Source organism: Carassius carassius, chromosome 30, assembly GCF_963082965.1.
Source record: "Carassius carassius chromosome 30, fCarCar2.1, whole genome shotgun sequence".
Lineage (NCBI taxonomy): Eukaryota > Metazoa > Chordata > Actinopteri > Cypriniformes > Cyprinidae > Carassius > Carassius carassius.
The window spans coordinates 2,555,925-2,571,217 of record NC_081784.1 but is presented as its reverse complement, the minus strand read 5'-3'; the positions used below and the strand labels follow the sequence as shown (position 1 = coordinate 2,571,217).

Below are 15,293 nucleotides of genomic sequence, written 5' to 3'. Positions count from 1 at the left end.
CGAATGCCATGTGGGAATGGGAGTGGGCTGGTAGTTAGAAAGGATTTTCCTGTGGGTTGTGTCCGTGAAGGACTTCCTCTGTATTCCTAACAGTGAAGGATACTTTTAGTCTCTGATAAACATCGTGTTTTACGCGATACTGTACTTCTAATTTAATACAATCTAAAAGTGAGTACTACTACTTAAACAAAAAAAACTAAACAATTATATATATATATATATATATATATATATATATATATATATATACTTAATGTAATATTATTATTATTATTTCAGTTTTAGTTTTTATTTGTTTCCAATTTGTTGAGTTATTGCTTCAACTTAAACATATTTCAATTGCTTCTATTTTTGTTTACTTTTTCTTCTGATATTTATATTATATTTTATTTCGGCTTCATTTCAATTAACAAAAGTGTTTTTAATTTCTCAGAATGGCTTTCTTCTTTAGAATTTCTGCATGGGAACCATTATTTTATTATTTTCATTATTTTATTTTTGGAAGGTCCTTGTATGCCTTCATATCTTTACAGTCTAGACAAGAAAAAGCCTTCTTAGATTAAGTATGTGAAGTATTTTTTGTCTGTTCTGCATGCTGCTCAAAAAGATAATTTAACTGAAATGAAATTATGTAATTTTATTTACATTTTTATTGTTCCATCGAATTTGTTCCAAATTTTATAGTTCCATCAGAATCTCCCCAAAACCTGACTGTTCATGTGAACAATTCCATGCTGATGATCCGATGGGAAGCTCCGCCCCCGGACAAACTGAATGGAATCTTACAAGGATATGATGTCACAATTAAACATGGAACCCGTACAAACAAGGTTAGTAATTGGGTTTGGAAATTTTGTTTTGTGTATTTTGTGTTTTGTTTTGTACTAACAAAATTATTTTATTAAACATAAATAACTGAGAAACAGTCATCTCTTCTGCTTCTCTTTCACTCACAAAACTCAAATTTTCCTGATTTTATTTAGAAATCAGTTTAAAATCATTAGAATCCCAATGTTGACACAGCTTGTACTGTATGTATAGAGAGTTCATATTTCAGATTCTGTAACTGATCACTGCTTTTTTGTCGATAAAACTAAAAACGAAAAAAAAAAAAAATATATAGACATTTGTTTACATAAAAATTAACAAAATAACTAAAACTTTGATAATAAAATAAAAACAAATAAAATTAATTGAAAATATTAACTAAAATTTTAAAGGAATACTAAAATAACACAACTGAAGTAAACGTTCTCACATCTGTTCTGTCTGATTGGAAATAATTTAATAGAATAACAGCAAAAACCCCCTAAAGAGACTTTATAGTATCTAGATATCCTGGATGTAACCATTTATTTTTATTGCTCAGCTCACCAAGTTTGTCCCAAGTTGCCCAGAGCAGTGTTTTGCTCAGTAGTGCTCCACAGACCACTGCTTTTTCGGATCTGAGATAGCAAGTCACTTTCACCTGCTGTGAGGAAATTAGCTCGAGAATTTAAGATAAAACAGCTGTTCTTGTTTCTTAGATGAAAGCGGCAGACTGACATCATTCACTTTTACAGCTTCCTTCAGCATGCCAGCCTGCTTGAGTTCAGCTGTATTATTGAAAGCCTCATAAGCAGATGTTTTCATTATGATGTTATGCTTTTATCTTTGCAGTCAGTTAGCGATGTCTGACATTTGTTAAAGCAGTAGTTCACCCCAAAATTTGGAGATTTGTATCAGATTTGGAGAAATGTAGCATTGCATCATTTGCTCCTTGATGGATCCTCTGCAGTGAATGGGTGCCGTCAGAATGAAAGTCCAAACAGCTGATAAAAACATCACAATAATCCACAAGTAATACACATTCTGACGGCACCCATTCAGTACAGAGCATCCATTGGTAATACAGTTCTCCAAATCTGTAAACTCGATGTAAACTCGTCTACATCTCGGATGGCCTTTTCAAGAAACATTCATTTTTGGTTGAGCTATTTGTGTAAAGGAGAAGTATGTCATTTCTCCACCGCAAGTACAATTTTTCTTTTTTGACCCATATAGGGTTGTATGTGTGACTAGAATTCTTTTCAAGGCCAGCTGTTTAACAAGAAGTTAGTTGAGAAATCTGCGCTTGTTTTTTTACACTGAGCATGTGCCTATAGTCACCTCTCAGTGCCCTGTGTGGTCTTTTTTCAGTGACCAGTGAACTGTGATCACATGGGAGTGGTTTTGTAACAGCATGGCATTTAGTAGACAATGTGTACTTCCTGTTTCTGGCCTGGTAGCAGGAAACCGACAGTGTGTGGAGAAGTCATTTGTTATTGTCCGTCTGTCTTGACTCACCACCGGGTGACCTGGAGTTTAATGATGATGCATCAATGTCTGTGATTAACAATCTGCCGTGACTGACCTGTGTGACCTCATACTGTGAACACAACAGTAACTGGAAATGGGTGTCATGCATTCACACTCACAGCTGCTCTCTGACCAGCACCTGTTGCTCTCCCTCAACAAAATCACCAGATAGTTCTTCAAATAACATCTGCTCATAGAATAGTGAATGATTTTGACCTGCATTTATTATTAGGTTTTTGACAAATACTTTATCACAGAAATTTACAAGAGTGTGCACATAAAAGTCTGCCAGTTTTAATCTCATCAAACTTTTTGAGAGCATGTAGGGCAGTGTTATTTTAAAATAGTTTTTTTTTTGTGCGCGTGTGTGCTTTTGTTTTTCAGTTTTAGTGTGTTTAATTTGTCTTCAGTTAGCAATTTTAGTGCGTCGATTAAACTTGTTTCAGTCAGTGGCCAAGGTAACATTTCTAATTGTCTATTAGTTTATTTTATTTAGTTGAATTGTTTGGTTTAGTTTTTTCATTTAATAATTATATATTTTTTTATTTATTGCACCTTTATTTTAGCTATTTTTAGTTAACAGTAATAACGATAACTCTAGTAAAGGGTCATTTTTTTCACATCAAAATAAATATAATTGTATTTGTTTTGCTTTGTAGTGTACTGTGTTAAGATAACTGATAGTTGTTATAGTACTTGCGTATGATCGCTCTCTTGTTGATCTTTGATTGCTTCTATTATTATCCTCATTTGTAAGTTGCTTTAAATAAAAGTGTCTGCTAAATGACTAAATGCAATCTAATGTAAATTTTTTTCTGTTTTGCAATTCTCATCCAGTTCCTGGCATACTTCAGTTGATTTAAATAACAAGATGTTGTATTACAGGTGCATTTGCATTACAGCTGGGAATATATTTAGGTTTTGAACCTAAACCCTTGAAGAAATCCAAATAATATGTATTTAGTCGGTTCACTGCAGATCCTTGGATGATTGAGACACTAATGCACTGTAGGAGGTGATCAGGGTTATATTCAGTAAGTGAGAGTGCTTTAGTCAATCAGTTTCTAGGGGAGTTTGAAAAGTATGTTGTTTTTGGCTGGGTTTAAATATAACTGCTGAGTTTGCTTTTATGACAGCAATCAAGGGTTCCTTGAAAAACTTCAGGACCTGTAAAAAAAATAGGAAGCCATTATGTAAGCTAGACAAATAATCATTAAAACGTTCACCTGAGACACCTGGAGGACATTGGGGTTTATGGTTGAAGGAAGGATTGACTAGAAAAAAACTTTTTTTAATTGCAGTGTAAATCTGACTAGAGGCATAGCAGACATTTATATGCACACACCCTAAATACCCTAAACCACACCATGTGTACTTCTCAGGGCCCCTAGGACGATTCACTTCTTGTTTTTGGAGAACTGCAGATGGCGTTTTTAATTTGTGGATGTAAAAGGATGGTATTTGTGGAAGTGTCAGCATGTCTGAGAGTTTTAGGAACAAGAGTGACAATGGCAACTTTACGCAATCAGCATGGTGCTGATGTATCACATGCATCTGTGTGTGTGTGTGTGTGTGTGTTAACCTTCCTGCATCACGCAAGCACATGGCTCATGAAAACAACTTCTCCTTTTTCTTTTTCCCTTTTTCCAGCAAGCCTTTAAGTTTGTTTTTCACACGTTGTTTTGGTGTGGTTTCACACAAAAGGATTTTCTTTCCTGTAATACTAAACTATTCCTGTGTAATATTGTCAAATTTTAAATTGAAGGAGGAAGAACTTGAAAGAGTGGCTTATAGTATTTAAAAAAGCTGCTGTGCTGGTTAACCCACGATGTTAGTTAACTAGTTTAACCCTGTATATTTATATGTCCAAAAACATGAAATTCTGATAGTTTATAATGTAAATCTATGAGATCTTAATAACAGTACAGCAGATAATTGCATAAAATGCATATAAATACCAGTTGTCAGTCTATATCTCCAAATATTGTCTTAGTAAGAATGTATTTAGATGCTCAGTTTTATGATCAATACATTTAATGCAGTGCAGTACAATGATGATTGAGAGATGAACAAATTAGCTTTCCTAAAAAGCCTGATGATCATATTTGATGCTAATATATATATATATGTATATGTATGTATATGTATGTATATGCATGCATACATACACAAACACACACACACACACACACATATACATATAGATATGGATGATCAGGTAACCTTAAGATGCTTCCGTCTGAATGCTAGACTAGTATAAGCCAGCTTAGACCAGCATGGAAATTCACACTGCTCTGTACTAGACTTTCGACTGTACAGTGATTTTGTTCTGCAGGTTATATTTATATATATATATATATATATATGTAAAGTGTATGTGAAAATGTGTGTTTTTAGATTCACAGCATCAGCACAGAGGCCGCGGTGATGCTGCAGATGTTCAACACCACGTACAGTGTGGAGGTGGTGGCCTGCACTCAGAGCGGCTGCGGGAGCAGAAGATCACGCTTCTGGCTCTTTGTTCCAGACGCTGGTGAGTCGATGCTAGAACCTTCACCTGTTAGGAAGATGTTATATAGCAAAGCAGTGACACTGCAGATTAATAAATAAGTAATAAAATAAAAATAGTGATATTTACCAGTCTGTAAGGCTTTGACTATTTTTATATTGTTTATATTTATATATATTTTCACATAATTTCTTATATTATATTATTACTTCAATTCAATTTTTTTTATTATTTAAATGTAATTTTTTGTCTTATATTATTATACTATTTATATTGTACTATTTATATGACTTGTTTTTTATATATTGTTTGTTTTTCTTGATTATGTTCTGTATAATTCTGTTCTATTGTCCCAGGTAACTGATGTCCGCTGTGCATTTATTTATTATTTAATTAATATTATATATAATTTTATTTATAGTGTGACAATTTTATTTATATGTATTTAGTGTGACAAAAAATAAATAAATATAAATATATATATATATATATATATATATAATATGTGTGTGTGTATATATATATATATATATATATATATATTAGTGGTGGGACGTTATCGGCGTTTACGTGCTCCGTTAACGTGAGACTCTTATCGGGCGATAAAAAAATATTGCCGTTAATCTATTCTCAAAGTTGGGTTGGGAGCTGGGTCTATACTAAGCAAGCTATGATGACTTTCACCTTGATATTTTATATAACCGACTGGCTGAGGCCAGCCTAAAAAGATGCTCAGGACAGTTGACGGGCCACTGCTGCGCATCGTCACGAAAGCTTATCTTTTTCACGTGTTTTTAAGCCTTACAGCTTGTCGATTTAAACATTAAAGCATCCAAAAACAAGACTTACTCGCGCGCTGTGTTCGGTGCGCACTGCGCATGAGAGAGATCGGGAGCCGCGTATCACGGACAGCGACACTGAACCGAGCTCTCTTCTGCGAAGTTCTCCTCGAAGTCCCTCCTGCACCTGAACGAACAAATACAGATCGCAGTTTGAACAAACAAAAAAATGTGAAAGACTCCAATTCAGTACCGTGGTGTTCTGGTGTTCAGGGTTCACGCAGAGAAAGGCGTCTCAAAACACTTGAACACCGAATTTGCTTATTTTTGCTCTTGTGCCGACAAATACATACAAAGTATGTCAAAATATCCACCTTGGAAATTATGCTAGAAAAAACTGTCAGTTATTTCTTAAGTGAAAGTAAACAGTTAAGGAAAAAATGGGATGTGTATTATATTGGATGCGTTCATCGTCTCTTAAAGTGACCGCGCCTAATTTAGCGACTGGCTGCTGTAATGTTAATCCAAGAAAATGAAAATCACTCACTGCTCTTGACTGAATTACTTTGTAGTTTTAACAGTCAAACCAAAAATTATTCAGACACCAGATATAATTTTTGATATATATATATATATATATATATATATATATATATATATATATATATATATATATATATAGCAAAACTGTAATAATGTGAGAAATGTTGAAGGTGTCTGAATAAATGTAGGTTTGATTTGTATATTTCATCTTTATATTGAAGACTATCCAGTGCTATTTTACATGTAATTATTTGGTTTCTGTACCTTGACACCTACAAACTTGAAAAAAACTTAAACATTGTGTAAATAGCACAAATAAATAAAAATAAACGAACATACAAATTAAACAATTTCAAACAGGGCCCACTGGTACAACCTTCACCGGGGCCCCGCTGACCCCAGCTACGGCCCTGCTCACACCGGTTTTCACACTTATATAATTTTTATTACCCAAGAAGGTGCTTTAATGTGTTCATATTTTCTAGACATGAAAATGGCAGCTTTTTTTGTTAAAGATCTACCAACTTAAAAATGTGGTTCATTGCAATTTGAATGCAGTTCCTGGAATCAGTTTTAATGTAATATATAATATTACATTCAAAAGCACTGCAGGAAACCCCGAATGACTTTACTCAGGAAGTCATCCTGCTGAACTCTTGTCTTGATTTGTAAATTAATTGTAGTGGACACATGCATAGTTTTCTCTAAGAAACCTTTCAAGTAGATTATATATTTAAAAACCTTTATAAAATGCAGTCGGTTAATTACAAACAGTAGACTCTTGGAGCAGTCAGGAGGGATGTTAAATCACTCTTGTCTCAACATTTTGGACCAAAAGAGGGTCATGAACAAAGGACACATCATCAACCGTTTGATGAATGAGTTACCAGAGGAAAAACTCACGCTGTAATGCTGACTGTAGTTAAAAGTACATATGCCAGTCTTACTGTTAATGCTGTTGTTTATTAATGCATGTGTGTTTTGCTTTCAGAATTGCCCGTGTCTCCGTCCTCGACTCCGCTTCCCAGTCGCTCTGACTCTGCATACATCGTTCTTGGAGTTGCTTGCAGTTTCTGTCTGTTGCTGATTCTGATGTTCACGGCCGTATGGTTGCACAATCGCTCTTATTTGCAGTAAGTTCTTTTGTCATTTCTCCTTTTCGTAGTCAACATGAAATCAAAGTTGTTTACTTGAACAGTTCCTGGTCTCATTGTGCATGATTCATCAGTTCGTATTATTACATTTATGTTCATAAAATAAAATTGAAATCATAATAATGCATTTAAATGCACTTTCATTTAATAACCGGCTTGGGTGTCTGTATGCATTGTTTTTCTTAAATGCATTTTGCAATCCCACTACTTAATTTTATCCCTCAAGGTTTAATTGCTGTAATTGTTGTTAAATCTCACAGTGCTGTGGGATTTTCATTCCAAGAACAAATCTGAAAAACAAGGGCTATTTTAGAAACCACAGTACCTTTATCTGAATGTACTCGGGGCAAGAAATTAAAGGCTTCAGGAAAGAAAAGAAGGGGGAAGTTGGTCTGTAAAAACAGCATGGCTTCTTAGTAAAACAAAATTATGGAGGACAGAGCTGGCCAAAGCAGCACTGAGCAAAGAGCTTCAAATTACGTCTGGTTGTTTTTGTAAGTGAGACTGAAGACAACATCTCCTCCTTCATTCTCTGGAATCCTTTAACAACATCTGGCTGACTTCACCAGTCGTTTACTGTGGTGCTTTTGGGGTTAAAGATCCACTGTTGCTTACTGAATGTTAACTGTCTAAGGTCTGTTAGACTGCATCTGAAATTGCTGCAAAGGATGCATAAATAAAGCTAATCTGCATTGAAGACAGACAGGAAACTTAGTATTTGTATGCTGTCAAACCAGGGTTAATGAAATGTCTGCTTTGCCATTGTCTAGTTAAAGGCAAACATTTAAAAAAAAAAACATTTATATTGTTTAAATATATAGTTACTTAATCCCAGTTCAAAAGGAGACAAAATAAATGTGCAAGAAATCCTACTTTTCAGCTATGCATTTAATTTCTTTTGCATTTTAGGAGCCAGTTGCTTTCTGGTCTTTATTAATAATAATAATATTTATTCTGAAAAGAGCAGCTTAGAAGTTTCATAGTTTTTGCTGGTTATTTTTGGTTTTGTGTTGATATAACTGATTGACATCAGTCAATTAGCACATTTTTATTTGTTTATTTTTTTTTGGTAAAGCTTACTGGTTACGCTGAGAAAAAAAATAATACAAATTGTTTTCCAGAAAAAATATCAAAATATTCTTAAATCAAAGATGCAAGCAAAATGACATTAGACATTAAGTCTTGTTTTCTGAAAAATGTTATCAAAATTAAAAGTTTAAGTTTATAACATAAACATTTCTGCCAGTGGGGTAAGAAATATAATCTTAATTCAAAGGGAGAACAATTATATTTTTCTTACAGCATTGGCAGCTTTTTTAAATATTTGATTGTTTGTTTTTGCTTTAAAAAAGGGTCTGTTTCTGTATAAATATGTTTCTCTACAGGTGTTTGTGTGGACCTGACGATAAACTCACTCCCAGTGTTGAGTACAGAACTCCGAGATCCTACAACCGCTCAGCCATCGAAATCACACGTACGTCAAGCATTATCAGTGTATTTATCAACTACCTGTGTCCAGTTTCCAAGAAAGTATGTGTTCTAGATTATAAAGTATTTCTTCATTCTCTTAGTTGCCAGTCTGGGCATTAGCAGTGAGCTTCAGGCCAAACTCCAGGACGTGATGATCATGAGGAACCTGCTGTCCATCGGTAAAGTCCTTGGAGAAGGTGAGAAGGCAGTCTGGTGTGGTGTGGTGTTGCAGCTCGTTGTCAGATGTAGCTAATGAGCTGATGTCTCTCTTACAGGTGAGTTTGGGTCTGTGATGGAGGGGCATCTCAAACAACCTGATGGGACGTCGGAAAAAGTTGCAGTCAAGACCATGAAATGTGAGTCCACTTTTATGGATTTCCAAAATGAAAGTCATTTTAGTTTCAGTTTGTAGTTATTTCATTTTTTTCATTATTTCATTTATTAATTTAAAATGAGTAGTTTTTTATTATTTTACAAAGTATTACATTTATTATTGTTGTTGTTGTTGTTGTTGTTTAAAACATATTTAAGTATTTTTAAGAATTTTGCATTTATTTTGAAAAAACATTTTATTTAAAATAATTTTGAAAGAAATATTTTTTATTTTACTTTTTTTTATTTGTTTATATGTTTTTATTTCATTGCATTAAAAAAAATATATAATTAGTTATTTTCTCCCACATATTTTTTTGATAATTAAATTTTTTTACTTATGAGAGAATCTTTTTAATGCATGTAAATAACTTCATTTAAATAAATTATTTCAAATTCATTCTCAGAATAACCAGTTGTGAGCGTTCCCTAAAATCAAATTAAGATCAAATACAAAAGTGTCAGTAAATTATGTCATAAATATTACCTGTGCATTGTCCATGACTCAGTGGTGGGACGATTTTAATCTGGATATAATAATCTGATTTTAGAGCTGATTTTATGGCTATGTTTTAGACATATACTGTATTTAACAGTTGATTCAAGTAGCATGAACTAATCTAACAGCTATACCTGTATAGATCATTACAAGAGCCTGGCACTAAATGTCTGAAATATCTGTATTTCTGCCTCTTTCAGTGGATAACTTCTCCCAGAGAGAGATCGAAGAGTTTCTGAACGAAGCTGCTTGCATGAAGGATTTTCACCATCCTAATGTCATCAGACTCTTGGGTAAGAAACATACCTGAATGCTCATTACTACCAAATAGAATAAAAACAATTTTCATATGAAATGGTGTTCAAATCCATAATGCGTTCAAAAAATGAAATCAAAGCCTACCCCTTATTGTTAATCTTTTGTTATAATGTTGATTTGTTCACACAGGTGTTTGTTTAGAGGTTGTTTCAAACCACTTTCCTAAACCGATGGTTGTTCTTCCCTTCATGAAGTACGGAGACCTGCACAGCTACCTCCTTCGCTCCCGTCTCAGTGAAGACCCTGTGGTAAGATGGCAAAAACAACTACAACGTTACTGTTTGTCTACATGCATGAACCAAACTGTGAGGGTCTTATAGGAAGTGGTGTTGTACTTCCAGTATCTCCCCACGCAGATGCTCCTGAAGTTCATGATTGACATCGCTCAAGGAATGGAGTATCTCAGCGGCAGAAACTTCCTCCACCGGGACCTGGCTGCACGCAACTGCATGTATGTGTCCTGAACTTACAGTCTCTTAGTCAGAGTAGCACCATTTTTCATTTTAGTCTTAAAGGTGCTGTATATAGGATTGACACCCAGTGGTTGAACTAGGTTTTACAGTCCAAATTCAAAATTTTAGAGAGTGTTTTTTTTCACCCCACCCCTCATCCTAAGACTTTACACACACGCATTGCCAGATTGACGACGCCAACAGGAACGAGCACTCTTTACGATGAATGAAATGAAATGAAATACGCAGTGTTTCTGTGCTAAACTGGCAACCCGGGGTGCCGAATTATAATTGGGTAAACTGGCAGTGGGCGGGTTTTTACAAACCAAAACAGAGACTTGACATTCAGGACCAGAATGCACATTTTCAAAAGAAAAATAACTGACTGCAGCATTGTTTTTCAGATAAACAAGTATGTTAACTTGGCATGTTTCTTAAATATCTGCAAACATATTATGATATTTGTATGCTTTAGCAGAGTCAAAATCTTACATACAGCTCCTTTAAGTCTTTCATTTTTTTCTTTCTTTGTTCAAAAGATTGGGCAAAATAGCCTTTGATGCTGACATGGCATTAAATAAATATATACTATACTACACCATACTATACTATACTATCAAAAGTTTGGGGTCATTAAGATGTTTTTTTTTTCTTTTATTCAGCAAGGATGCATTAAATTGTTCAAAAGGGACAGTAAAGACATTATAATACAAAGTATTTCTACTTCAAATAAACGCTGTTCTTTTGAACTTCCTAGTCAAGTTTTTTTTCAGAATCCTGAAGAAAAAAAAAGCATCATGGATTCCACAAAAAACTGCAAATCATCATATTAGAATGATTTCTGAAGGATGATGTGACAAGAAGACTGGAGTAATGATGCTGAAAATACAGCTTTGATCACAGAAATAAATTACATTTTAAAATAGATTTAAAGAGTGCACAGTTGTTTCAAACTGTAATAATATTTCACAATATTTGTGATTTTACTGCATTTTTTATCAAATAAATGCAGCCTTGGTGAGCATAAGAGACTTTTGAAAAAAGGGATTTTATGTCTGTTTATTTGAACCGTTAAAAACTCAGGGTTTGTTTTAATTAACTTACGTTTTATTTCATCCAGGTTGGGTGATGACATGAGCGTGTGTGTTGCTGATTTTGGCCTGTCAAAGAAAATCTACAGTGGTGACTATTACAGACAGGGCCGGATTGCCAAGATGCCTGTCAAATGGATCGCTGTGGAAAGCCTCGCTGACAGAGTCTTCACGGTGAAAAGTGATGTGGTAAGAACTTTCTTCACTATTTTACATCCAAATTTATGAGATGTGTTCTGTTTTTAGTCTCTACAAAAGTTTTTTTTTTTTTGTGCCTTATGCTCACCAAGGCTGCATTTATTTGATCATAAATACAGTTGAAACAGTAATCTTCTAAAATATTATTTCCATTTAAAATAACCGTTTACTCTTTAAATTTGTTTTAAAAAATAATTTATTTATGTGATCAAAGCTGAATTTTCAGCATTATTACTCCGGTCACATGATCCTTCAGAAATCATTCTAATATGCTAATTTGCTGATTATGAAACATTAACAATTATAAATTTTGCAAATGGCTATAATGCTTTGTGATACTTTTTTTTTTTTTCAGGATTCTTTGATGAATATAAAATTCATATAATATAAAGGAACAGTATTTATTTGAAATGTAAATATTTTGCAACATTATAAAAGTTCTTATATTTTGATGATTTTAATGAATCCTCTCTGAATAGAAGTATTACAATTATTATTACCTCATACTTTGTCCTGTGGCTCAGTGGTAGAGCATTGTGTTAGCAGCGCAAAAGGTCATGGGTTCAATTCCCAGGGTACACACTTACTGGAGAAAAAAAAAAAGTGTATCCTGAATGCACTGTAAGTTGCTTTGGATAAAAGCGTCTGCTAAATGCATAAACATAAATGTAACTTTGATGCAGAAAATGCCCGTTCACATGGCACAGACTTCCTAGTTATCAGCTGTAGACAGGGTTTTCGGTGGTTTGTTTTGCAGAAGGTTTACAACAGTTGTTGATGTTTATTATCTCTTAATGTCTTTTTAGTGGGCGTTTGGAGTGACCATGTGGGAAATAATCACTCGAGGAATGACCCCGTACCCTGGCGTACAAAACCATGAGATTTACGATTATCTCTTGGAGGGAAACCGGCTGAAACAACCAAATGACTGTCTGGATGAACTGTGAGTGTGTTGAAAGTGTGCATGGATATTATCCTGTCACCAAAATGTTAACATGAAATCAAAAGTGACTGTATTTACTTCTTATTTACTATTCGAACACTTCACCAGCACATTATTCCAAAGACAAGAAAAGGTTGTCTATTATGAAAATAGATTTATTTCCTCCACCAGAAACAACTTTTTTTTTCAGCTCAAGATACATTTTCTGAAAAAAAGTCTTATGTTATGCAATTTTGCATCTCAGGTAAATTGAACATTTATTAAACATTTAGACAAAAAAAAGTTTGCATATGGTGTTTTGTGTCATAACAAGCATTTGTGGCTCATATAGTATGATCGATTGAGAATATGAAGCTCATACTTGAGGAGGAAAAACAGCTACATTTCATTCAGAGGCCCAAACTGAGCAAACATATGCAATTTGGTGCAGATGATGATATAAGGCTAAAAAGTAAGATGAAATTCTGATAATATAAGTTAGTGAGATCTTTATAACAGTACAGCAGATACTTGCATACAGTGGGTATAGAACAGAATCAACCCCCTTTAAAATAATCACGTTTTGTTGCTTTGCAGTGTCCTTGCATGGCCTAACCAGAGCTCAGACTTAAACAACACATCTGAATCTCATAGCATGTCCTGTGCTCTTGTGTTTTAGTTATGGCATCATGTTAAGCTGCTGGAGCTCTGATCCAGTGGACCGACCTGACTTCACACAGGTTAGGAAGAGGCTGGAGAATCTGGCAGAGAAGCTTCCCGCGGTTTCCAGCCAGAAGGACATCATCTACATCAACACCAGCTTCCCCGAGGAGGAAGAGGAGGGCCCTGTGCTCACATCCTCACCCTCCTGTAGTCGGCAAACCACAGACACTTCAGTAGTGACAGTGGATGTTCACAATAGCACAGACGCAGAGGACGACCGGTATGTTGTCGTCATTTCCTCTGGAGATAATGAGGCAAGAAGTACTGTAGATACACCACTCCTGAATCACAGACTCGTGGAGCACGACAGTGAAGAACCTGTCAGGGACGTGACGGAGACGCAGCAGACATCTACTGACACCACACGTTTGCTCTGATGGGAAGTTGAAATGCATCAGAAAATTGACTTTTTGTGGTATCCAACTGAAGTATATTTTGTCAAAAAACTGAGTAAATAATGATTTTATTCAAACAGGTTTCTTGAACACCCATCTGCCGTTGTTGGACAAGCAGTGCCAAACTCACACACTTGGTTGAGTTCAAGGAATAGTTCGCCCAAAATGAAATTTTGTTGAAAGTTTTCCCACCCTAAGGCCATCGAAGATGTAGATGAGTTTGTTTCTTCATCAGATTTGGAGAAATGTAGCATTGCTTCAATTGCATCACTTGCTCCCCAATAGATCCTCTGCAGTGAATGGGTGCCGTCAGACTGAGAGTCCAAACAGCTGATAAAAACATCACAATAATCCACACCACTCCAGTCCATCGGTTAACATCTTGTGAAGAGAAAATCTGTGTTTGTAAGAAACAAATCCATCAAGGCATATTTATTTAGATCGGTTTTGGCTTGTAAACAGTGTTTGAGCTGAGTGTATTTCTCTCCTGATTCAGACAAGACAACCATTATACTGGAGAAAGCAATTATTTTGGATTATGAACTTTTATGCTTTTAGACATAAGCAATGATTTAAAGTTAAAAATATCTTTATGGATCTCTTAATTAGAGACATGCAGTTTATGAATTACTTGCATTACGTGTGGATTATTGTGATGTTTTTATCAGCTGTTTGGACTCTCATTCTGACGGCACCCATTCACTGCAGAGTATTATTGTATCTATTCATTATATTTATGTAATCATTATGTCATAATATTTCACAATATTACTGTTTTAACTGTAATTTGATAAAATAAATACAGCCTAGGTGAGCATAAGAGACTGCTTTCAAAATCATTAAGAAAATCCTACCAACTCATTTGCAAATGTTTGAACAATAGTGTCTGTGAATAGCTGACAACAAATGTCTGATTTCATCTTGTGCGAGATGTCAAATTGAGTGCAGTGTGAATAAAACCTTGTTGCATGTTTGACCTCACATATTTCACAGTGCACAGAAACATGATGGACCCTGTCTGAAAGCTTTACCATGGTGTTGTCTCTGCCTTAATGCATGTTGATATACAGTACAGACTGCAAAACTGTGATGCTACAAAAGTTTGAAAACAAGCCCTGTATTTTATGTAATTGTTTTCAAGTGTTATAAAATTAAGCTAAATTGTGATTTTAAGCATTTTGTGAACTTTGTTTTTGCATAGAATCCAATTTGTATATTAGAAATGCATTTTATAAATCTAAACAAGCTGTTTTTCTTATATAGTGTTTTTTATATGTTAACTAAGAAGTTAAACTGACGTGATGAAACTCAGAAGCTTTAGATGAATCTACAGAAGTGTTTAAACGTGAAGTATTTTTAATAACTGCAGCTTTTGATTTGAGGTACAGTAGTGTAGAGATAGAGGTACAGTAAAATTATTTTATAACTGCCTAAAGTTATTTCTTTCTCCTGCTGCTGACAAATAAAAAATAAACACACTTTTTAGTCAGTCTCTTACTTTTCCAGCGCAAAGAGAGAGACTTCTGTAAGA

General features: G+C 34.5%; 1 protein-coding gene across 1 annotated transcript in view; it reads left to right on the top strand.

Annotated features, from left to right (window-relative positions):
- Positions 1-14,600, top strand: part of LOC132110405 (tyrosine-protein kinase Mer-like) — a 28,222-nt gene extending 13,622 nt beyond the window's left edge. Inside the window, exons 9-20 of the mRNA XM_059516975.1 lie at positions 685-830; positions 4,735-4,870; positions 7,160-7,301; positions 8,708-8,796; positions 8,894-8,989; positions 9,068-9,148; positions 9,864-9,956; positions 10,111-10,229; positions 10,323-10,432; positions 11,554-11,713; positions 12,529-12,665; positions 13,324-14,600. Coding sequence (XP_059372958.1) covers positions 685-830; positions 4,735-4,870; positions 7,160-7,301; positions 8,708-8,796; positions 8,894-8,989; positions 9,068-9,148; positions 9,864-9,956; positions 10,111-10,229; positions 10,323-10,432; positions 11,554-11,713; positions 12,529-12,665; positions 13,324-13,744 — 1,730 coding nt within the window. The 3' untranslated portion in view covers positions 13,745-14,600. The remainder of the gene's footprint in view (positions 1-684; positions 831-4,734; positions 4,871-7,159; positions 7,302-8,707; positions 8,797-8,893; positions 8,990-9,067; positions 9,149-9,863; positions 9,957-10,110; positions 10,230-10,322; positions 10,433-11,553; positions 11,714-12,528; positions 12,666-13,323) is intronic.
- The last annotated feature ends 693 nt before the right edge of the window (positions 14,601-15,293 follow it).